General features: G+C 37.3%; 1 protein-coding gene across 1 annotated transcript; it reads right to left on the bottom strand.

Annotated features, from left to right (window-relative positions):
• Positions 1-17,380: 17,380 nt before the first annotated feature.
• LOC109615610 lies at positions 17,381-23,286 on the bottom strand. The gene is made up of 7 exons (XM_020045255.2): positions 23,279-23,286; positions 22,830-23,026; positions 22,596-22,704; positions 20,797-21,226; positions 19,742-19,900; positions 19,076-19,203; positions 17,381-17,527 (listed from the first exon to the last, which is right to left on the bottom strand). Exons 2-7 carry the CDS (start codon positions 23,023-23,025, stop codon positions 17,497-17,499), a joined length of 1,053 nt encoding a protein of 350 aa, XP_019900814.2. The 5' UTR covers position 23,026; positions 23,279-23,286; the 3' UTR covers positions 17,381-17,496.
• Between the last annotated feature and the right edge of the window lie 1,638 nt (positions 23,287-24,924).

The raw sequence follows: 24,924 nt of genomic DNA, 5'->3' as shown, positions 1-24,924 counted from the left end.
CAGACACTAATTGCAATTTAAAAAGCCAGAAGTGTGGGAAATTCACCTTTAATTGCCATTTTCACGTGTGTGTCACCATCTGTGTCTGTAACAAGGCCAAAAATTCAAGGATATATAAAGATTTGACCAGGGCTGTTTGGGTGATTTATCATTATGTTATCATTATGATTTAAAAAGAAGCCAGACAACTATGTGATAATAAATGGCTTCTTATGATCACTATCCTTAAATAAAATAGTTTTTTTGCATGATCAGTCATGAGAGACCACTCCCAATTTTTCTTAAATCAGCATCTCTGCATGTATGGCAACCATTCCATTCCAGTATCTGTTCATTTCCAACACAAGCACACCTAATTTTACTTAATGATTAGGTACTGATTAGGTAATTACCTGAACCAAATCTTATTTAATGAGGAAAAGTATGAAAAACACTTGTGGTCATCACTATCCTCTTGCAATAGGACCAGCTTGATGGCAAAAACAGTGCAAGTAGAACCTCAAAGGTAATTTGAAAATATATATATATATATATTCAGCATGACAAAAGAGACAAAGACAAACAAGGTCAAGCAACAGACATTGGGGACAAAAAATCTACAGACTGGCAGAGGGCGAACACGACTGTTGTCCGTCAACTCATTCGAATGTCAATCAACAACCATAGGATGACATCAAGTGACCTACAAAAAGAATGACAAACAGCAGCTGGGGTGAAGTGCACGGCGAGGACGGAACAGGCTCCTAGGGGCAGGGCTGAAGTCAAGCAAAGCAAGAAAAAAGCCCTCCCATCAATGAGAAGCAAAGAAGAGCCGGGCTGAAGTTTGCATAAGACCATAAGGATTGGACCATAGAGGAATGGTCATCATATCTGACCAGTAACATTTTCAGCTTTGTCCAACACCTGGTCATCTATTGGTTAGACAGAGACCTGGAGAGGCCTACAAACCACAGTGTCACGCACCCACTGTGACATTTGGTGGAGGATCGGTGATGATCTGGGGATGCTTCAGCAAGGCTAGAATCGGGCTGATTTGTCTTTTTGTTTGAAGGACGCATGAATCAAGCCAACTACAAGGTTATCCTGGAAGAACGAAGAACACCTGCTTCCTTCTGCACTGACAATGTTCCCCAACTCTGAGAATAGTTTTTTCCAGCAGGACAATGCTCCATGCTACACAGCCAGGTCAATCAAATAAATAAATCAGGGTTATTCTGGCAAATATTGATTTCTGAACTTTTCCTAAGTTAAACCATTAGTATTTTGTTGTTGAAAAATGAATATGTATTACTTGAGGTCTGGAAAACAATGCATCTTTTTGTTGGTTATTTTTACCAGTTGTTATTTTCTACAAATACACTAAATGATAATATTTTTATATGGAATTTAGGAGTAATGTTGTCAGTAGTTTATAGAATAAAGATTAATATGAAAAATAAGAGACCACTGCAAACTGAAAGCTTCTGTTCCTCACTCAAAACATTCCTTTTAAACTTTTTTGGAAAGGAAAGAAAAAGGTTCAATGGTCTCTTAATTTTTTCCAGAGCTGTATGTGTGTGTGTGTGTATATATAAAAAAAATGATTCAAACATTCAAACAAAGTATATATATTGACTGTGGTGGCTTCTGAGCTATTTCGGAAAGCCTTGATGACCTGCAGTTTGATATCGATGGTCAATGTTGATCGGTTTACACATGTACATCTCACACACACAGACACACACACAGACACACACACAGACACACACACAGACACACACACAGACACACACACAGACACACACACAGACACAGACACACACACCTCATGTTGAATCACAATTCAAGCTTCCCCCATTAAATCTGTCAGAGTACAGATTGGTCTGTCTGGATTGGCAAGACGAAAAGACAAGATATTTTCACTAGTTTGTGGCCTGCAGGGGCCACAAATGGCAGTGGAATGCAGTAGGACTGGACAGAGAGGGCTGAGAACACCATGATTTTATAAGTGTAAAAGTTGCCCTACTGGGTTCGGCCTTTGGTGTAGGCATTAAGGAGGACCTACTGAATTCCGGTCAGTGATAAAATAAACAGCGTTCACACCAGATACCTCCGACAATGAGGGAGTATAGCTATAAATCAAGTAAGTCATTAAAGCTGGTAGCTAGATCCAACAGACCCCTGAAACAGGCAAATTGGCCCCCAAGGCTCCTTTTGTCCTCTTGGGGGTGTGTCTGAGTAGACAGAGGGAAATATGTAACTGGGTAACAGAAAACACAAACAAAGCCTGGAAACACATGCCTTTCCTTTACTGGACACCAGCTGAACCCAACTGATTCCATTGAATTTGAATCAGTGAGTGATGATGAGCCAACTCTAGAATGACCTTTGTAATAATAACACTCAACACACACAGTGCTAAACAAATATGTATTTCATTTGACCTGTATTTCGCACCATTTGTCTCTATTTACACGTATTTCCTATTCATTAAGTCTGTATGAAGGTAGCATGTGGTTTCCCTACTCTCAGAGGAATAAAACTGGGTCTTGGTGACCAGTACTTTCAACGGGTCACTTCTCATGTTTACTTGTTTTTGTGCTGAAGTGTTGTTGGATCGTTGGTTTAATTGGTACTGTACTCCAAGAAGGTTCCTGGAATTAAATGTGTATCTGAATACTGACCCCTTGAGACACTTAAGTGAACTCAGCATGAACTCTCATTGCCCTTGTCCCATCTGTAAACATCCCATGCAAAACAGCCCACAATATGAAACCACAGCAAACATCCATGGGTGAGAGAAAAGGATTAAAGAGGGAGAATGAAGGACATGCCTTGCACCCTATTGACTCTTTTCTACAGTTTTGTTCTGGGTACTATCCCCCTTTAAGTCTGTTAATCTGTTTTTTGAATGCTTTGTAGTGAGAACAAATCTCTTTCACACTTACACACACACACATAGGTGGTTTGATCAATCAGTTGAGAAGCAGTTCCTAATGGTTCCATTCACCAAATCACTGTCAAATGCTTTTGAAGATCACTTTTATACCAAACTTGGTTAGTCTCGTTTAATCAAAACCTGGATAGTTTTCCTGTTTTAGTCTGGTTCGCTTGGGGTGGTAAAACTGTGCATACCAAATAACTGTGTTTATTGGTTTGGTTGAGCTATCGTTGATATTGAATAACAGAACTTAATAAATAAAATGTTAAGACCTTTAAAAAGACAAAATAAGACTATAAGACATTAAGGTCTTTTATTTAGATACATTCATTTAAGGTACTTTCTAAGGACCTGCAGAAACCCTGAATGAAAATTATTGCTCAAATTGGAACTTGACAAAATGATTTCACATGCTAAGCACGCAAGTAAAAAAATTTAACCAGAAACCTTCAAGACAACATTTATCATGAAACTACCCATGGTTCCGATTTTAAACAGCTATTACACTTATAAAACACTTAGTTGAATACATTAGTTTACTTAAGATTTAGCTAGCCTACTATTAATTTACCTTACTAGCATTGGCTAGCTGACCTAACCGCTAGCATGTTACAAATTATCTAGGAACATTGCAAGATGCGAATCCATATTAAAATACATCTCAACCCTCACTTTTGACAGTGAAAAAAATAAACAATATACCAAACAATATTTAACAAAGTATTTTTCTTCATCGTAACTATTGTCTCCACAAAAAAAGGTGAGATTAATTTCAAACCTTACACAAAACTGGTTAATTCAAGATTGTCTGTTCAGCATCTTCTAATTAATGATTAGTTGAGGTTATGCCAACTATGAAAACAACTATAAAATCAACTCATTTCATTATTATTTAATGAAATCAAATAACTACTTATTTTACTAGTAACCATTTATTCACCTGGGTTACAAGTGCGTTTCAATTTCTTTGCCAAATGTCTGGCTAGTGAGTCCATCAAAAGGTTTTTATTTACATAATTTGCTCCGCTATAATTTTTGCACACTCTTTTACCCTACTGGACTGAATAGGAATGCTAACTAAAGTCAACTTTTCTTCAATTTGGTCAAAGCACACAAACTAATAAGTTGAGAAATTGTTTTTAATTTAACAAATTATTATTAATTATACTATTATAATCTATATGTAACTTTAACTCACCTACAGTAACATTTTCCTCTTAATATCTTTTGGAAAAAAAACAATGTGTCCACTTATACAAGGTCTGGACAACACCAATGACAAAGCAGATGAGTTATCTAAAACAATGAATGATACCTATAATAAGTGTGGGAGGGAATTTACCCAGAATACATGTAAAACTATGATCTAATTTCTACCGTCTGCTTCCAAATATGTACATTACAACTGAAACACTAAGTGCGAGTTAGCACACACACCCGCCCCAATGGAAGGCCGGATGGTCTTACTCAGAAATCCTTTACGATTTGCTTGAGTGCTGAACTTCAACCTCCTACAAGACCAGAGTAGAGAAGCAGACTGAAAACATGATGTTTCCAGAGCAGCCTGGTACCAGGTCCACAGGATGAGGGGGTTCTGACTGCAGGGAGAGCAATTCTCCTACCAGCTGGGGTCTACGTCATTCCAGCGTCACATTAACTAATGAGAAACTGCTGGCCTAGAGCTGCATGTGTGTGAAAGCTTAAGGAGAGTCTGTTTAGAGTTACGCAGAGAGAGAGAGAGGATGTATGTGTTTGTGTGAGTGCGGGAAGGGGGCATTGCATTGAGTTTGCAGTTGTGAATGAACATAGCATGAGTCTGTCCCAACAGTCTCTTTATGCACTTTGTATTCCATGTCATTATAAGTCTGAGTTTACCCACATGATAACATCCGTATTGACATCATCCACACCCATGTAGGTCTTGTAATAGTGTTCAGTTTAATGGATTCTTGTCTGTGTTTGACGTGCTACTTGGGTGTTCTACAAAGAGCAGAGGTAGCTCTGAAATGTTTTGTAATTAATAGTTTTAATTAGCGCTAGCAGTACAAGGAGATGAGCCTGCTGTTGCTTAATGGCAGGTGCTCTGTGTCTCAAGTCAGTTGTACCCCTATCGGGTCCCCCAGTGGAACGAACATGGCTCTCCTATGACAGCTAGAAGATTAAGTAGCTGGAACACCATAATCCAGAACAACTGGACTTGCCTGGAATTTGCTGGAAACTCTGTCTGCTTGCTTGAAGAAAAAAAAAAACTACAGTTCACTATGGAGTACTGGATAGCTAAAATTAAATAAGGCCAAAATTGACATTTAAAGGCAGCTATACATTCTCCAATGTGAAAAATGCAGCTGTGTGTAGAAATGGGAAATACCAACCAGAGTTAATTAAATGGGCTTTAAGTAGACATTTTGAAACAAGAAAGTCCTAGTTTGGCCAGCCTGCAAATAGAAGGGATAAATGTTGCCCTCGCTGGATTCAAACCGGGGTCTCCCATGTGACAGGCAATGTCTTTAACCCCTACGTCACTAAGCTATACGTGTTCCAAGTGTCTGTATAGCGTCACATAGATAATTTGTTCATGCAGTAACATCACGACAAATTTCAATATTTCGCTAGACACCATTAAGCATTGTTGTTAAACTAACATTTCTTATTATGTTTACTTCCACCACAATTAGCATCTATGAACTGTATAGCTTTTGCCACTTGCTCTTTTAACAGCTTATTAGGCAGTAATAGGCTTACAAGTATCCATTAACTTGCTACTTGGAATAGTGATTAGAATTGAGCAATTGCCAGTGAGACTGAAGATGAACTTTACACTGCCAAAGCTGTTTAATTTCACGGCACAACATTTGTTTCTTTCATTCGTGAATTACATTGATACAATAACTATCAATATAGGTGACGATAACTGACTTTTTCATAAAGTGAAAAGATGAGAATCATGGAAACCCCTCCTCTTTTACTGCGCAAGGGGTTGTGATCTACCGCATATTACCCCAAAAAGCGTGCACAGATGCGTACCTCAAAAATGCACCAGAAATAGTCACAATATAACCGTAAACAGGTTTATTTTAAGGTTACTATACCGTAGCTACTGAAGGTTGTAGCCAGCTAAGTTTTTGTCCATCCTGAACCAATCCTAATTCATAATTTTATTTGACTAGGGTGAAGCTTGAACACCGGTCTCCTGCATGGCAGTCCGTGCTGCTAACCACGACACTATTTAACAAGGGGAAGTCAGTCAGTCAGTAAGAGACATTCGATCTTCTTGACACTGAACCCTAAAAGACAAGACTGTGTTCACTATATTCAACATAGAGGTTTCCTAGCCACTGTGCATCAATTTCTTGTTGTTGCTTGGTTTTTGGTGGTTTCAGTCTGGGTGTCCATAAATGCACTTTGTGACAACGGCTGATGAAAAAGGGCATTACAAAATACATTTCATTATTGATCCCAAAGATTCGTCAGGAAGGCCTGATTAGGAAAATATGTACAGCGAGCTTCCTATCTTGTGTTCCTATCAGTGCAGAGGATCTTATCCTTTTATCCTAACTGTGATTTTAGAGAGCTCTGTAGCTGGAATACACAGCATTATATGTATAGGGGGTGGACCAAATAATGAAAACACCTAACAATGTATTGATATCAAAGACCAAATTAGTAATGCTGTCATACAAGTCCTGAACTGCGTGTAATGGCACATTGCACCATTCTTCAAGAATCTACTTCACCCTGTGCTTCAGAACTTTCAGTAGATGTTCAGATCTGGTGTTTGGGGAGGCCATGGAATGCCTTTGATGTCATCCTAGTGTTAATAGAACTACTCTTGAATTTGTTTAGCTGTGTTTATGGGGCATTATCATCCTGGAATAATAATACATCATTAGGGAAGTGTTTTCATCATAGGTTGCATCTCATCCTGTAAAATGGTCTCATATTCCTTGGCCGTCACACGACAATGCAGAGGAATCATCGGACCCAATGAGACCCATCAAAAGGCTGCATACACCATTACGGATCCACCACCATGTTTAACACTAGAAGCGCCAAGCTTTTCACACCTACACCTAAGCACCGTCATGGGTTATTTTAGCTCATGAATGTTTTGAATGGGAGGGTGTTGCTGACACACAATGATCGGTAGATGGCGCATCTTGCGCATTTATCCAATACCAATGACACCATTAGCGCCAGAAGAAGGACATTTGACCAAGAGGCACATAAAAAAACTTGTGTGGGTGTATGTGTGCATGTTTGTACAGTCAGGTTAGGGACCAAACCAACATTGAAAATTGTGAAGTTAATAATAGCCTTGCAAATGCATATAGATGGCCTACAAGAAGAAATAACGTTCACACCTTTATGTATTAATCAACAATAGAGTTGGGCCTAAAATAAATTGTATGATTTACCTTAAAATATTTTCTAATATCGCGGCAAGCCTTATAGCAAACGCTGAAAGTCCGGGGACCAATGTAAGCTATCCAGGCCAGGGTTTCCGTTAGCCAGCAAATGCAGGCTTTTAGCCGGTATCACGTGTAGTTGTCCTGCAGATGAAAATAACAATGGCTAAAATGTCTGGTGGGAAATATGCCAAATAAATAAATTGATTAAAAGCATATTAAATAGCCTAATATTGTGTGACCTATATATGTTGCCAAGAAAACATAAGACATTACTGAGTGTTTGGTCATGATTAAGAAAAACATGTTTCAATATGTTTAATATGCAATGGGACAACATATTTATATCCATACAATGGGATGGATGGGCATTATCTAATTAGGAAATATGGTTGGAAATGACAAAATTTGACTTACAATATTAGCCAAAATATTTTACAGATGCTTGGGTGACACGTTTCAGTGTAATAATAATGTTGCGAAATTAAAAATTCTAAACTAAATTAAAACATACTGGAATTAAGGGGCTAGACATCCTATGGCAACGGTAATTTGTGTGGTATTGTTTTAGACTTTTCTAATATTGGGCTAAAATCTAATTGGAAACAATTTTGTTATCAAAATATTGCGCAAGAAGATCGTTGTCTATAAAAATAATTATAATCTGGCTCAAATAATTGTGATCATTATGTAATAATTGTGATAGCCCTAGATTTAGCCTATTATGCTCACCTCGGAAAAATTATGAAAAGTTCATTCTGCTGGCTAATTCAAATAATTCAAATTATATGGTTATTTAAAACATATGTCCAGTAGGATATGGCCTTAAGTCTGGAGTAATAACGGCCATATTGGCCGTCAAAAAAAAGTATAGCGTAAATTCTGCATTAGACTAAGTTAATCAATATAGCCTATGCATTGCAGAAAAGCTTGTTACTGAAAAAGGAACTATATACTGTTAACCTAAAATCCCCAATGGATAAGACTGTGCTGCCTGGATTTTTCAATGGTTTTATCAATCGAGTTGAATCTATATCCCAGATTTTGCATCAGCTTGGACTACGTCGATTGATAAAACCTTTGCAAATAGTTCCTACATAGCATTATTACATAAGGATAAGATATTGTCATTTTGGTAACACTTTAATTGAAGTGTAGTGTCATAACATGGCCACAACACTGTAATGACACAATTTTGAAATATTACTACATATGTGTTTTTTAATGACCGGTTATGACAAGAAAAACATGCAGTGGTCTCTTAATTTTTTCCGAAGCTGTATAAATATAATTATGCATGAAGTGATGTCAGATATTTACCTTCCTTAATGCAACATTTCTAATGACTAGGATGCCAGCAGTAGATTTCAGGAGCAGGACATGACATTCTCTTTTTGACTACTGACCAACATAAGGGCATGTATAGCTAGGTGATATATTTGGTTCCAAGGATTATGGTCATAATGTGTTTTTTATATTGTCATAAACTGTAGTCAGTTCAAGTAAAGTGACACAGGATGGTCATAACGCTGTCATGACATTTTCATAAACTGTAGTTTGTCACATTCCCCAATGCTTCGTTTCTCATGAATGGGATGCCAGCACCAGTAGATTTTAGGAACAGGACATGACATCCTCTTTGTGAACAACGACCAACATAAGACGTCCTCTTTGTTAATAACGACCAAAGTAAGGCCATATAGAGCTAGGTGATAGGCCTATCTGGTTTGTATGATTATTGTAATTATGCTTCTCCTGTGAGAAATGCCTAACATGAACCCTACACACCGAAAATTCAGACAGCTTATTTTTACTAAATCTGGTCTGTACCAACCAATAACTGGGATAAAATATAGCTGCAAACAGCGATTAAGGGGACCAAGTAATGACAAAAAAAAACTTTGAAGACCCTTGGAATGTATATGTTACTGTAACTAAGCAATTGTCTTTAAATTTGCAACTTCAATTAAAGCTGCAAGCAGCCTTTAGTGGTATTCAGCATTTAGTTAGCATGAAAATTATGCAATATGGTATGTAGGGTAAAATAAACTGCACACGTGTACAAACATTAAGCCAATGTTGGATGTTTTTTTCCTGTCCAACTGCGACCCCATGTAGTTTTTTACATACTGGTCCGGTTTATACAACACTTGAAGACCTTCATACATAGATAACAAATATCAAACTACATCAAGATTGGTCATTTGCTGCCATACGAGTTGTGTTTTAAGTGTTTTTCAAGATGGCTGAAAATCCATGGTGATTTTCTGGGTCTCAGTGGCAAAAATTTTCATAGTGAGGAGATACACCCATGGACTGATTTCCAAGACCAGGTCACAAGGGATGGGTGTGGTGAACTTTCAAAAAGTCCAACTTGTTTCTTGACGCTTTACTATATTAATTTGGGTACCTTTACACCTTTTTAACGCAAGAATTTGCAAAAAGGACCTTTTTTTGCCAGAAGAATAATAGTGAACTGGAACAAACAGAACAGGATTTTGGCGTATTGTTGAAACCCTAATGACACATTGTCAATTAACTTTGTTTGTGGAATAGCTTAGATTATTACAACAAAATTTTCTCAGCATCAGTGTAATAATAGATAGTAGATGAATGTCACACTCACAGAAATCTTATATAGTGAAAAGCTTAATTTTTCAAAGCTACACATTGAAAACGGAAATTACCATTTGAAAGGTTAAAAATAATATTAAGACTAGCCGAGATAGAAAATGTAGGTAATAAATTAGAGACGTTACTTCTGTACATTAATAACAATCACACCATTACCAGAATTGAGTAGTTATGTCAAATAATTATATCGCTACTTTAGCAAGTTTCTAATAAACGTATCAATTCCCATTTTTGTTTTACTCCACTTCAAATATTGTAAATAAAAACAGTGTTCACAAATCAAATGCATTAATAAAAAATGTTTTACAAGTACACATTCTAATCATTTAGTAGACACTCTTATCCAGAGCGACTTACAATAAGTACAGGTACATTTTCCTGGAATAAATTAGGGGGAGTGCCTTGCCTTAGGACACAACATTTGGCTCAATTGGGAATCAAAGAGAACTTACTTACAAATTTCACTCTAACTATAGAGCCACTTGAACACACAAGGACAGGCTTTAAATCCAGGTTTGCATGGCATCTATGAAACAAATATTGTTAGTCAATTTGAAATACATTTTATGGAAACCTTTATTTTAGCCATGGAATTCATCTGAAATCTAACTGGACAATAAAAGTTATACACTGCGTTAATTAATGACATTAATGATGCAAAAAACATTACTATTTAAGTATTTTTGATTAAATCTACACAGGCCTCATTTCCAACAAACATTACTCCAACACCTTATCCTTGAGTGATCATGCGAAATTGCTAATGTGGTATTAGAACATTACTTATATCAAACAGTATATCAAACAGTTAAAAACTATTTTCTTTGATAAATTAAGCTGTATATGGTCTTTGAGTTTGTGTTGCCACAGTCTGGAGTAGACTGGTATGTGTTGAGGTTAATATTAGGTCAAAAAGTGCAAAAAAGAAACAGCTCACTGTAGAAACCAGCCAGTCAATCAATCAATGTTTTGAGGAATGAAAGATGTGGAAGGAGCAAATGTACAACTAAACAAAAGAATAAATACATCAGAATGTCTAATTTCAGAAATAGACACCTCACATCTTTAGCTTCATTTAATTCCTTTCTGCCATTTGTAACCTAATACCTACTGCAATGTCCGTGGAGAGCTGGCCCCTCAACACCAAGTACCAGCTCCCGGTCTTCTCCACGTTTGTCCTCACCAGTGCCAGTGGAGACAAGGTGGGTGCGCCTTGGCTGGCTCTCAGGCATTCTAATACACTAATACTCCACCATGGTTAAACTGTCCGATACAGTAGGTTATAGTTCAAACTCTATAGGAATGTCAGGTGGATGTATCAGTTTTAGTTCTTTGTCTTCATCAACTCTATGACATAAAAAGGGGACAAATAGGTTGTATTTTCTTTGTGCGTATAAAATAACAGAAACAACTAAAGTGTAATACATAAGCTATATAATACCTCCTAAGATTGGGTTGCGCTGGAGGCACGACGCTGGCATATTTCGCGGAGGATTTCACTGCTGCCAGCACTCTCTGCATCGCGTAAAACTGCAGTAATCCAGGGGTATTTCCCTACCCAGTCCTCCCGGTATCTGCAGAGGCGTTTTTGCTTTTTAGCTACGTGTTGATCTTGATCGGGTCCCGGGACACCAGCCTGAGCCTCCATTTCAAAAATGAATGAATGAAAATTTGCGCCTATAGCCGCCTATACATACTATTGCAACTTGCAGCCAATGAGCAGCCGATGGGAGCTGGCTGCAGGACGCCTCAATGCATGGACAGTTTTTAATGTTCTATTATACTAGAACTAATCGAGAGTCAAAAAAAATAAAATTACTTGAGAGTCTGCTTTTGAGACTTCGTTTAAATTTTTGGGACGTCTGGTCACCCTATGAATGATCTATCGCCGGTCTTAAAACAGCTGTCTATAGCGTAGCTCTCCTGCACTAATCAACTAGCTTGCGAACTTCATGTAGCTCAGTTAGTAAATTAGCTAGCTACAATAACGCATACAAAATAGTTGTAAGTTATTTGGTTGTTATCTGCCATTAACCTTGTTTGAAACAGGAACTAGCTCGCTATATCGATACAAGAGCGGACAATGTATGCTTTATCTGCTTGTGCACAACATTGTGAGAAATTAGGTTGCAAACTAGCTCAATCAATCTCACCTTACTATGCAATATAATCTTTGCTTCAGGAAAAGCTTCTGTTGGAAAGAAGTCTAGCTGCACATACCATTACCAGAAACGATTATGAAATAAATCTGTTCAGTGGTCTCCGAAGAGATGTCCTTAAAGTGTATATTTTACAGTTCATAAATGCTCATAGTTGTCAGTGTCGTTTGAGCGCCCCCTTAAGGTCTATTTGGTTGATACTGCACAGGTCCATCCACGGACCTGATGTTTAGTGCTATGTTAAAGGGCGTAAGTCTCGGATATTCCTGACAGGATATATAGCCTGAAAAAGTGGCACACCCATGTGAAAGTAATTTGCCTATTACACGCGCATCGTTTGAGTTATCAAAATTCTAAAGAATTTAATTGAAGATACTGTTCCCAGAGTCCATCTCAACAAACGGTGTGCAAATTCGTTCAGCGGTTTCTGAGGAGATGTCATTAACGAATTTTTCACAAAAGTTTAAATGGAGGCCATATTGTTTGAGATATAAACGTTTCTTATATAAAGCTTTTAAAGACAATGGTCCAGTGGTCCTTTACACCGATTGGTTTTGGTGGAGATGTCGTTTAAGTGTGTTTTTATTAACGGCAAAATCGTGAGAAACATCTATGATGTTTATAGCGCCCCCAAGAGGTATTTCTGTATGGGACTTTTTCTGTCCATTCCTGAGAGACAGATGTACTAGTATGTTTCATTTCATAGCTGTTTGATGTTCCATTTGGGATTAATGGACGTCTAAATTCATAGACCCGCCCAGCTCAATTTCATTTGCTGATTTCGGCCATACTATTTGAGATTTCAACTTTCCTTGTAGAATTTTTAAAGATAATGGTTCAAAGGTCCTTCACACCAAACGGCATGCAAATCTGTTCAGCGGTTTCAGAGGAGATGTCGTTAATGGGTTTTTACAAAAGTAAAATGAAGGCCATATTGTTTGAGATATCAACTTTTCTTATATAACTTTTAAAGACAATGGTCCAGTGGTCGTTTACACCGATTGTCAACCAACTCTGTTCAGCGGTTTCGGAGGAGATGTCATTTAAGTGTGTTTTTGTTAACAGCATAATCGTGAGAAACATTGGTGATGTTTATAGTGCCCCCAAGATGTATTTCTGTATGGGTTTTTTTCTGTCCATTCCTGACAGACACATTTACGAGTATGTTTCATTTCATAGCTGTTTGATGTTCCATTTGGGTTTAATGGACTTCTAAATTCATAGACCCGCCGAGCTCAATTTCATTCGCTGATTTCAGTCATACTATTTGAGATATAAACTTTCCTTATAACTTCCTTATAGTCTACAATCAGGCAAAGTTTGGAGCGTTTTGAACCTGAGGGGACCAAGCTATGGACCTCTGAAAATGGCCCTGGAGAATAATAATAATAATAAAACGTACAAACATAAAAGGGTTCCAGCAACTTCGTTGCTTGGCCCCCTAATAATAATAATAATAATAAAACCAACAAAAACAATAGGGGACTGTACCTACGGTACTTGGTCCCCTAATCAACAAAACAGTGAACACCTTTCACGGTTCTACATTTCCAGATATGAAAGTTGATGTAGTTTTTTCAATAAAAATTAATATACTTTCAATTTAAAAAATACAATTAAAGTATATCTCATTAATGTAATGTAATTCCTATGTTGATATATATTTTTTCGCCTACTTGGAAAAGAAAACGGGGTGATTTGGTTCAGGTGAGTACAGTGCCATGACCGTGCTCCTGATCTAAAAGTGAATGCAGATTGATGCACCTTTAGATTATAAAATGGTTCTTGGTAGAACCCTTTATATATTGTTCTAGTTAGAACCATACACAGGGATTTCTTTTTAGAAGTCTATATTGAAACCTATGCAAAGAGTTAGTCCGTTTAGAGGACAAAGATTCCATTTAGAAAATAAAAAACATGGAACCCGATATTGTTTTACTAACTATTTAGTAAGAATGCACTAGGCCTAGCACAATGTTTCCCAATCCTGGTCCTGGTGACCCCAAGGGTTGCCTGTTTTTTGTTTCTGATTATCAGTTTTTTATGTTAGTCAAGGGTGTAAGTAGGGTACAATTTCAATCAAGTTTGAGAGTGATAGGGCAAAAATAAAAACATGCACCCCTTTATAAAATCAGATAATTCTGACTAGCATTTGTTAATAAATGCATTTGGGTTATTTTCAAAGCTGTTTATTGACCAGTCCTAAACAAAGTAAACTTTTTCCAGGTATTTTAGGGTTAACTCAATTGAATTTCAACCCGCAATTGAACGACTGGTATATTGACTAATCAAAAGCTCTGCGTTTGTATTGACCTGTGTGAAATCTGAGCATTAACAATTACAATGTGAATGTACGTTTCATTGCAGGTGAATGTGCCTGGATAATGAGAACAACAGAGACCTCTCTGTTTAGATTATCTCTCTGTAGGTTGCGCTCTACTAACCCCAGGAATGTTTTACATTGACCATTTGGCATGGGGGTTACTGTCTTGGAAACCTGATCTTTGCTAGGTAGACACACCCTTCAATGTATATATCAGCTTGTAACCAACATTACAGTGAGAAGAGATTGAGTGAGATGAGATTGAGGTTGTGTAAGGAAGACCAGATCTGTAACCTCATAAACAAGACTTTCTAATGCTGCAATAAATAATATACTTTCTCTCTCCCTTGTCAAACGGGTTTGCGATAATTATTACAACCCTATACAAAACGGCTGATTTCTAACACCTGTAGCCTATGTCAGTTTGTATTGGCCATTAATGGCTCGTCCAGTCAATTCATATTTTTTTCAGTTCGCCTGTTTTCCTCCAGGATGGCAGTAAGTAATTGAAGGGAAGCAAATAAGCTTGTGGTGTTTTTCCCCCAACACGATTATCTAGCTTACATGTAGCTAGCAGTATTGCCCTTTTAGGATATTCTGGATATTCATAGACGTTATTGCCAGCTAATAACATAATGTAACAAATGTACAGTGCTGGCTAACTTAGCTATTTGCAAGCTAACATTACTACCATAGACTGTAAAAAAAATATGGATGTAGTAACCGTGACATCACCCATAGGTGTCTGAAGACCCGTTTTGAAGCTAATTTTTGGCGGAGATGGTTGTCGCCATCTTGGCAGTGCGTCACTCGGCCTACCTCCCATAAAACCAAAAATGGGCAAAGAGGTGGGGCGTGGGTGCAGCTGAGGTGCCTGGTTGCTGCAACAACTCCCACCTAGCGCGACATTATCAAGTTAGCAAAGGCTAAGAAGCTAGGTTAAATGCTACCAGTATGCTACTCTGCATTACTAGCAGTTGGTAGCCAGTCACCGTAACAATACCAGCTTACACTTGAGGCAAGTTAACCTGAAACTATACAACAAAACTAAAATGCTAAAAATGCTTCAGTGTTTTTGTAATACAGTACAGGCCAAAAGTTTGGACACACCTTCTCATTCAATGCGTTTTTTTTGTTTTCATGACTATTTACATTGTAGATTCTTACTGAAGGCATCAAAACTATGAATGAACACATATGGAATTATGTACTTAACAAAAAAGTGTGAAATAACTGAAAACGTCTTATATTTTAGATTCCTCAAAGTAGCCACCCTTTGCTTTTTCGATACCCAATCGAGATGGTTTGGGGTGTGCTGGACCACAGAGTGAAGGCAAAAGGGCCAACAAGTGCTAAGCATCTCTAGGAACTCCTTCAAGACTGTTGGAAAAACCATGTAAGGTGACAAGAGTGTGCAAAGCAGTAATCAGAGCAACGGGTGGCTACTTTGAAGAAACTAGAATATAAGTACATAATTCCACGTGTTCATTCATAGTTTTGATGCCTTCAATGAGAATCTACAATGTAAATTGTCATGAAAATAAAGGAAACGCATTGAATGAGAAGGTGTGTCCAAACTTTTGGCCTGTACTGTATATAAATGTGGTAATTGCAACTCTAGATTTGTCAAGATGATAGACTGCAATAAATAGGTAGAGACTTGTAGATTATATATTAGATTTGCACATAACTTTAGTTATGGTTACTGTATGGTTACGAGTTGTTTATTTGAATGTCACTTGATTATAAAGGCTGGAGTTAGCTGAGGCGCTACCAGAAAGGACAAACTGCTATGAGTGACACGAGTGACAGCGCCAGCACCACACCTACTGCTCAACAGGCTGCGCCGCCTAATTACAAGACTTAATATAGTTGAAACGGATGAGTTATAAAAAAAATCACTCCCCCACAATTGTCAAAAATGGGGAAATAAGCAATATACACCAAAATCTTTTTTTGAATCAGGCTGTAAACATGTTTATTTCTGCTGTAATTTTGGGTATTATGCTATAGAGGTCTATGGAGATTGCTCCCTTTTGCACCCAGCCTCAAGTGGCCATTCAATGAATTGCAGTTTTTGGCACATCCGGGTAGGCTTCATATTTGCCCCTTGATTACTACTGTAAGTAGTCAGCTAGCAGACTTAAAAAAAGAACAAGTTATTGAACAGTTTACATTCTTGTTAACTAGCTATCCATGACAAGCGGCAAAGATGGGCTTAGTTTGATGTCCATATGCAAACGTATAGATGTTGTAATGGTGGTTGGCGCAAAGTCTGTCAGCACAATGGAAGTCAAGTAAAATTAATTTATAAAGCACATTTAAAAACAACTTATGTTGACCAAAGTGCTGTACAGTCAAAACATATAGCCAACTAAACATTTATAGGACATGACAAACATAAAACAGAACTTCCTACCCATCTGCAGACTCAAATGCTAAAGAAAAAAGATAGGACTTAAGGTGGGATTTAAAAACGTTGCTACTAGTAAAGGACCTAATATGTAAACCCAGCCAACACACCCATGTGGGGCCCAAACGGGCTGCAAATGGGCTGATATCCGGGGCCCACCTGGGCTACCCAACTGGGACCCAGCTAATTTTGGCCGCAGTTTCCATGGAGGCCCCACATGTGTTAGCCCAGATGGGTTGATGATGGGCTCCATATCGGGCCCATATGGGTAGCCTAGGTAGTCCCCATTTAGGGACTACAGGAGTCTGCCCACATGGGTTGATGATGGGACCCAGATAGGTCTTATCTAGGGCTCTTATGGGCCACAACAGGTGTATATATGGGCTACCATATTTGTCTTTTTGGGTTACCTTATTTTACAGTAAACCCCTAAATACAAACATATGTAAGCAATGAACAGAAAACATTACTTCAAGCTTAACTTTATTAACAGAATATTTATTAACAAATGTGTATTAACAGAAAACTATCAAAAGTGAAAGCTTTTGACAAACTTTATATTTCAGAAACAAAACAAAAGTGCAGTTTTTCAGTCCTGTCAGAAAACTATAATTCACAAACAAAAACAAAAGTACAGAATCTCAGTCTTCTGTTGTCGCTCTCCCAGCGGCCCTTTGAAAAGAGAAAATAAATAAATCAACAATTTTTCAACTTTTGCAATTCCTTTTCACAGTTCAAACAGATGTGTCAGGTTAGTCTGTTGGTGCTCCAAATCAAGTTTATGTAGATAAGGGGTTTTACACGCCCTGCACCGCACATATTGGAGTGCACAAAACATTTTGACCAACTTTTACCACTTTTCACAAGTTCACACTTACATAAAATTAGAGGGGTTAAGGTTTAATGCATATTTGGCGTGCTTTTTGGAGGGAGGGCTCCAAGCTCTGAATTCAACCCAAACCCAGAGTACTCCCCCCGCATGTAAGTGGTTAGGACTAGAAGTGTGGGGAATAGGTGGTGGGGGGAAGCTGTCAATGGATCGAGGTAAGACTGCTGAGTCTATATGGGCCATTCTACAGAATTGGTGCAAAGTCAGAGTTGGAAACATCTTCAATTTTTTTTGTTTTTTCCCACATATTTTTTAAGAAGGCTTATAATGACCTATTACGATTTTGTTTACATCTACCTTATAAATATATATTTTTTCTATTTAAAAAAAATATTTTTACAGGTTAAATCAATTAAGACTATAATTTTTATAATATTTTAAGTGTAATTTATGAGATTTGTGTGATTTTGAACCCAATCTTTCTTTGTAGAAGGCATAACGTTCATTGTACTGATTTCAAAGTTAAGGATTCATTAGTTTGAATATACATTGAACCAAACAGTATCATAACATCTTAGTTGATAATTCAATATACTTTATTTTTGACAAAACATCCCATGTTACAGTAGTAACTGCACATTTTTGGTAGTGACAGTAATGTTTTGGTAGTGACCACAATACATAGTTTGCCATGGCTGAATCAGACTGTCCACATTTTATGTTAATATAAATAAATAACTATGATGCACATATGCAGTCAGTACATATAGCAGACACATCTGACAGTAAATATCTTATAAGAACACCTAGAGCTATTCTATACTTTGGGTCTTGATGTGCAAGTGAGAAGAGGTATGCTCATAGATTTTTCTTCCTATTTTATTCTTGAACTAATACTAATAACAATAAAACATATAGAAGCACTTTGCTTACTAGCCACCTAAAAACATATCACTCAAATGGAGAACAAATACTTCTCCAATATAGTCCACAACAAGAGTTAATAATGAAAGACTGCCAGCGTTTATTCAGAAGAACTTGAGATAAGTTTGGTAATTGTACCTGAATTAATTTAACATTTATTTGCTATATTTCAGATTTCAATATATTTCAATATATTTGTTATCCTTAAAATGTTAATTAACTTCAACTTTATTCCAATGCAATATGATGAATGATGGGACCCACGTATACTGTTTAAATAGGGTTGGATAAATATTTTTTGCTTTTAAAAAGTGTGTGTGTGTGTGTGTGAGATTTTGGTTGGGTGACATTTGTTTGTTAACCTACAGTTTGACAAGAGTTTATAGTTTGACAAAAGCACAATGTTGTGTTTTACACAAATGTAAGTAGGCTAAACACTTTGCAGTTTTAATGATAATGACTTTTACCCATCTTGCTCTCCACCACGTGCCCTCGCTGTGCGGTTTCCTCCCCTGTCCCTGGCACCAATTAGCCACTTAGACACCGCCTTTTCAGCATCTCTTCTTGTAATATGGTTTGTAAGGGCATTTCTTTCCTGTAAAATAGATAAAGAGCATTAGAGTGAGATTAAAATCTTCATTTGAGCCCTTGCAACAAAGCAGAAATCTCCACCATGTAATTTTTCAGGTAATACAATATGGTATCGGATATAATATTCTGCCAAACACGACATTTTTGCTGCAAAGCTTTATTAAACAAACAAACAAGGGACTGGTTCTGTACCTGTACCTGAAAACTACAGTTAATTTAAATTTGTAAATTTTGTTCAATTGTATTTACCTATGCTTGTAACTAGTGTATTTTTACTTATTTTATTTGTAGTACCTCACTTGTATTTAATAATGATTTAACTTTATTATTTATTATAAACCATGAATTGTGTGATTGCTACACCACTAATTAACAGTTACTTATCACTGAATTGGCAGTATACCTGGTCCATATTGTCATAATTAAGGGTATTCTCTATCCAGGTATGGGCAATTATTTGCATAAAATCAAATTGATTTATGAAGAACTCAACTCTACAAAATAACCTTTGTTTGCACATTAATATGTTAAACAGCGATTACCATATACAACCTCAAACAGTTTGAGCCCCCGAAACTCTTGCTTTCCATGGCGGCCAACAAAATATACTCTCTAGATAGGGTGTGGTCAAAAAGGAAGGCCATCATTCTTCTGGTGGCTTCATCCAATGATCTCCCTCCAATTTCTGCCACCACGCCAACCTAAAGAAAAATAAGATTATCATAATGGGAATTAATTCCGATTATCATCGAAAGTAGTCATCTACTATTTGTATAGTGTATCGAGTCCCTAAATACAACTCTATTTTTCATAATTCCTAGGGAACACACCCATAATACATGCAGTTGCCTCTCTAACAGATGTTTTATACTTGTACTTGAGTTATTAGCAAAAAAGCTACAGTACTGTGCAAACGTACTACGCCACCATTATTTTAGTTTTAGAAATGGTATAATGACCATATGCTAATTGTGGGAAGTATTTAGTGTGACCTCCCCTTACACTTGAGCAATTGACGGGATCATGAATGTGGAAAAATACAGACAGGTTTTAATTTATAATGCCATTCCTTCTGGAAAGTGCCATATTGGGAATGTTTTTATTTTTTTTAGCATGATAACGATTCCAAGTACACTGCTAATGCAGTGAAATCATATTTGAAGAGAAAAACTGCTTTCCTGAATTTATAGAGGCAGTATGGGGTCACCTAGACAGAAAAAAATTAAATACGGCCTAAATCTAAAGATGAACTCTGGGAAGTGCAGAAAGCAGCCGAGGTAAAATATGCCAGACGATTACTTCAGAAAACTTAAGGACAGTCCCCCCAAAAGAGGTATGAGATGTGCTCAGTGCAAAGAGAGATTACACAAAATACTGACTTTTGCCTGAAGAAGCCTTTTTGTTATTATTTTGTGTACATATTTCCTGTACTTTCTGCATCTTAATAAAGAAACCGAAAAATAAATGTGGGTGGTAATAAAAAATTTGCTAAAACAACTAAGCTTGTGGTTGCCTAAGACTTTTGTATAGTACTGTATGTGCAAAAACATTAACGATCAGCCCAGTAAATCTGCTAAATGGTCATATTAGAACATACCACTTGTTTGTGGAAGGTGGGGTCTGCCAATTTTTGCTCCATTGCAGCAACATCCGAGACCGTCCTCAGTGGGAAAACAACATCTTCTGGAAGTGCTGTAACTGCACTTGCATCCCGTTGTGTGAGGAGTGACTGTATCATCCTCCCATGGACCCTTTGCGTCTCCTTTATTTCCTCCAGGACGGTTAGGAGACGTGCAAACATGGCATCTCTAAATGCAGAACTGGCACCTTGCAGAACTCTGCTGGGGTGTTCTGAAGCAACGGTCATTAAAGGAATTGAAGGTGGTTGAATAAATGGACGGGTCTTGAGTGAGTGGGGAGCCTGCGGTTGGAGGTTCTCTGGAATTGGTTGAGGTGAAGGCACACTGGATGGATGATCATGCCCGGCACCACCGAGTTCCTCATCAGAGCTTGACAGACACACTGGCCTTGAAATGCACACAATTTAGAGCATAATTAAGTAGTTGTACAAGTTTCAAATTAGAGCTGTATATGAGCAATGTAGGATAATGAATAATTATTATTAATAATTAAATAAAAAGTGCTTTAATTTTATTAGCTACAGCAGGCATAGTGTATTTAACAGTGGCATTAAAGAAGCACTACATTGACTTCATTGTCTGAATAGGCTATATGTCAAACGTCACATGACGAAACTGTAAACAGATCGCATCGCTTCCGGTTTAGTCAAATTTAAGACCTTTTTAAGACATTTTAAGACTAAAAAGATTGACATTTAAGACCTACACGTCGCATAAGCCCAAAAATTTCCTAATTAAAAGAATTCTGAAAAATATCTTATTTCAATGAATTGAGTAATTGAAAAATCATTAATTTAATTTAAAGATAAAGCAATCATATTAGTAACCTTCCACACCCAACAATTTTTTTTATTTTTTACTTTGCATATTAAACTGTAAAAACACAATTATAGCTATAGATCATAACTAGAGATGAAATGTAATGAACATTTATTTTCACGATTATTATGAAATCAATTTACCAAGTTTGTCGAAACCCAGCAAATAACAAATGAAATTATCAGTATGAAAGTTTGGTTTACATACAAATTAAAATACTATTAAAAATGGCCAGATTTTAAAGGAGTGTCTTGCAACATGTTATCTACTTATATGTACAAGTTCAAATAAAGTTGGAGACTCCTGCTCAAGAGCTCCGCTTTGTACGCTACAACTCGATGCAGTTTGGAATATTGGTGTCTGGAAACGAACGAGGGTAAAACATTTTTAAAACCTGACTAAATGAAATTTAAGACCTCAGATGAAAATCTGGCCGTTTTTAAGACTTTTTAAGGACTTCAATTTAAAGTTCTAGATTTAATACTTTTTAAGACCCCGCGGAAACCCTGAACATAGTAACGTTACTTGATTTTTCCCAGACAGCAGACACAGTGTACAAACTGCATGGTTCTTGTCGATATCGGTAGGGATTTAAACACAACATAAACGTGAACCACTGTCTTACTATTCATATTTTTGCACATAAAAAACAACAAAAAAAAAAACAATATTGGGTTTAGTGTATCGATTTTTTCTTACACCCCTAGTAAATGATGACACAATTTTCATTTTTGGGTGAACTATCCCTTTAAGACATCTCTCGTAATAATATTTGACAAATAGACACAAGTCTTTTAGTGCACACGGTTCATGTGTGTGTCACATTGACATGGCATTCTTGTTTGTCTTGTGGCGCTTAAACGGCTTAAAAGAATGAACACTTTTCAAGAATAATTGTTGCTTTTAAAATCTATGTATGCAATAAATATAGTCTCACTTTCTTTTGCGATTCCCTTTTCCCATCCGCCTTCCAGAATCTGACTCCGTCTGTAAGTCTGAGGTCGCTTCGGCCTTTAAAAGCTTTTCTGTGGCGTGGGCATAGGTTCCTGTAGGTGATAGACATTTACCAATAAGTTTTAGTAACTACTATTTCAGAAGCACACCGTACTTGTGTTATTAGATACATGCATATTATTATTACCAGTCACCATTAAAAAAAAAGTCACATTACCTGCTTTTCCCAGGACACGCACTTTGAACTGGGGCCAAGTAGGGTTCGGAAGAATTTCATCTTTTACTGCCTTGCTTATGTTGAGTCGTCCTGGTGGCCAGTAACATGTATCTTCCTCTGGTCCAGTAAACCACTTGCAGGGTAATATTGCCACACCTCCACCATGCAAAAAATCCACAACCGCAAATGGTAGCATGCTGGAAAAATGCAAAAGAAGCAGGCTAATGCAGCTGTGGGAATGACACAAACCCAGATTTATGAGGCAAGAGCACTATTTTTCTTTTTAATTCCTTAACCGACACCACATGCAAGTCTTTGGATAGGTTTGAAACTAAGTGAATTCCAAGGCATGCTGAGTCAATTGGGTAGCTGAAAAAAGATTCATAGTTTTTAAAGAAGTGGCAGAGAACTTTGACAGTTTTAGAAGAAGAAAGATAAATATTTCTCACAATGAGAATCCTTCCCCCTAAGGAAAAACAGTTATCGCCTTTAAAGCAAGAAATGAATGTCTGTCCATCATTGTACTGCCTGTACTGCTGGCATGTTCCAAGTTCACCAGCCACTCGTCCGGAGAAATGGAGCTGTTTGAGAGGAGAGGACATTTTTATTTTCTTCTGTTTTGCCACTCTTTGCTTTTCGTGGATGCGCCTGACAATTTGCTGCACAGGATTTTTAAGTTTACCTAAATATGTTTCGAATGGGAAACAGGAAACGCTATCCAAAGGACCAAAGTTCCGTGCATCTTGGGCAATGTGTATCAAAGAATGTATGTTGTATCCAACAAATTCAAGGCCATAAATAATCCCAAAATCTTGGACAAAAATCTTCAAAATATCTTCAGCATAGTCACAGTTTCCAGTGCACAAATCAGGGCTAAGAAGAATTCTTATTGATACAGACAAAAGTATAAAGTTTCTATACATTGTATTGGGTATATTTTTAAGTAGGACAACAGGACCAGTGTAAAGTAAAAATTGTCTCAATTCAGTTGCTTTCCACATACTAATTTCTAGAAGAGACCTTGGTTTCCTAGCAAAATTCCTCGGTAAATACTGCCTGAGAGAAGCCATGAATGCAGAAATTGTAGTGAGATTTTTAACAGACTGTCTGCATTTCAGAGGCCCTTTTAACCAAAGATAAATCAACTGGCGCATCGCCCCCAAACACACAAGGTGCATATAATCAAGCACAAAACTTGAAACTAACCCCACACCTAACTCAGACAGGGGTGAAACTCCTCCTTGGCGCTCTTCATAACCCATTTCCCTAAAAGTCTGATCAGTCCATAGCTCTGCAGACAACTCAGGAAAAGACATTCTCCTATTTACATGGACACCTTTTTGAGTGCAGCGCTCACATGCATAATACCCATTGTGACCCTTCACACATTTGAGGAACGCACGTGCTGGAGCATCACATATGAATGCATCAGGAGCAGCAACTGTGAAATGCACGTCATTATACTGAATACCCTCCTGTACAACAACTTTAACATCTTGAATAAATTAATTTAAATACTCTTGCACATTTGATGGTTTTGTCACACCTGAGTATAACCCAATGACAAAAACATTTGAATTTGGGATCATTGTTGCTGCGGAATAAAGGTAGACCATCAATATTAACTCTAAGCGTGAGAGTGTCTGTCTCAGATCAAAATTTAAAGATGCCAATTCTGCCAGAACTGAATTTTTAATTCCAAAATGAAAGTATGACCCTCCTGCTACATTTTTTGCATCACACTTGCGGTCTGTGGACATTAGGTTTCTAGCATCCAATGGCATATTAAGCCCTTTTTGTCTGAGAATTTTCAGAAGAGCAGACAATGCACTTTGAGAGATATTGTATTCTGCAGCCCACTCTGCAAGACCATTTGTGTCATCAAGTGCGTCTGAAGCCGCATGTTCTGAATCAGAACATTCAGAGTCCAGGTCAAAGTCACTGGTATTGTCAGCCATCCCAATTTCAAAACAATCATAAAATATGTCATTGTCCAAAGCATCATGAAAAATGTCTGTGGGATATTCATTTTCTACATTCTCTGTTACATCCTCGACACAATCATGATAAACAGAATCCTCCAATGGTTCATTAG

Source organism: Esox lucius, chromosome 20 (genome assembly GCF_011004845.1).
Source record: "Esox lucius isolate fEsoLuc1 chromosome 20, fEsoLuc1.pri, whole genome shotgun sequence".
NCBI classification, from domain to species: domain Eukaryota; kingdom Metazoa; phylum Chordata; class Actinopteri; order Esociformes; family Esocidae; genus Esox; species Esox lucius.
The sequence above is the reverse complement of the archived record's forward strand: the minus strand, read 5'-3'. Positions and strand labels throughout refer to the sequence as shown.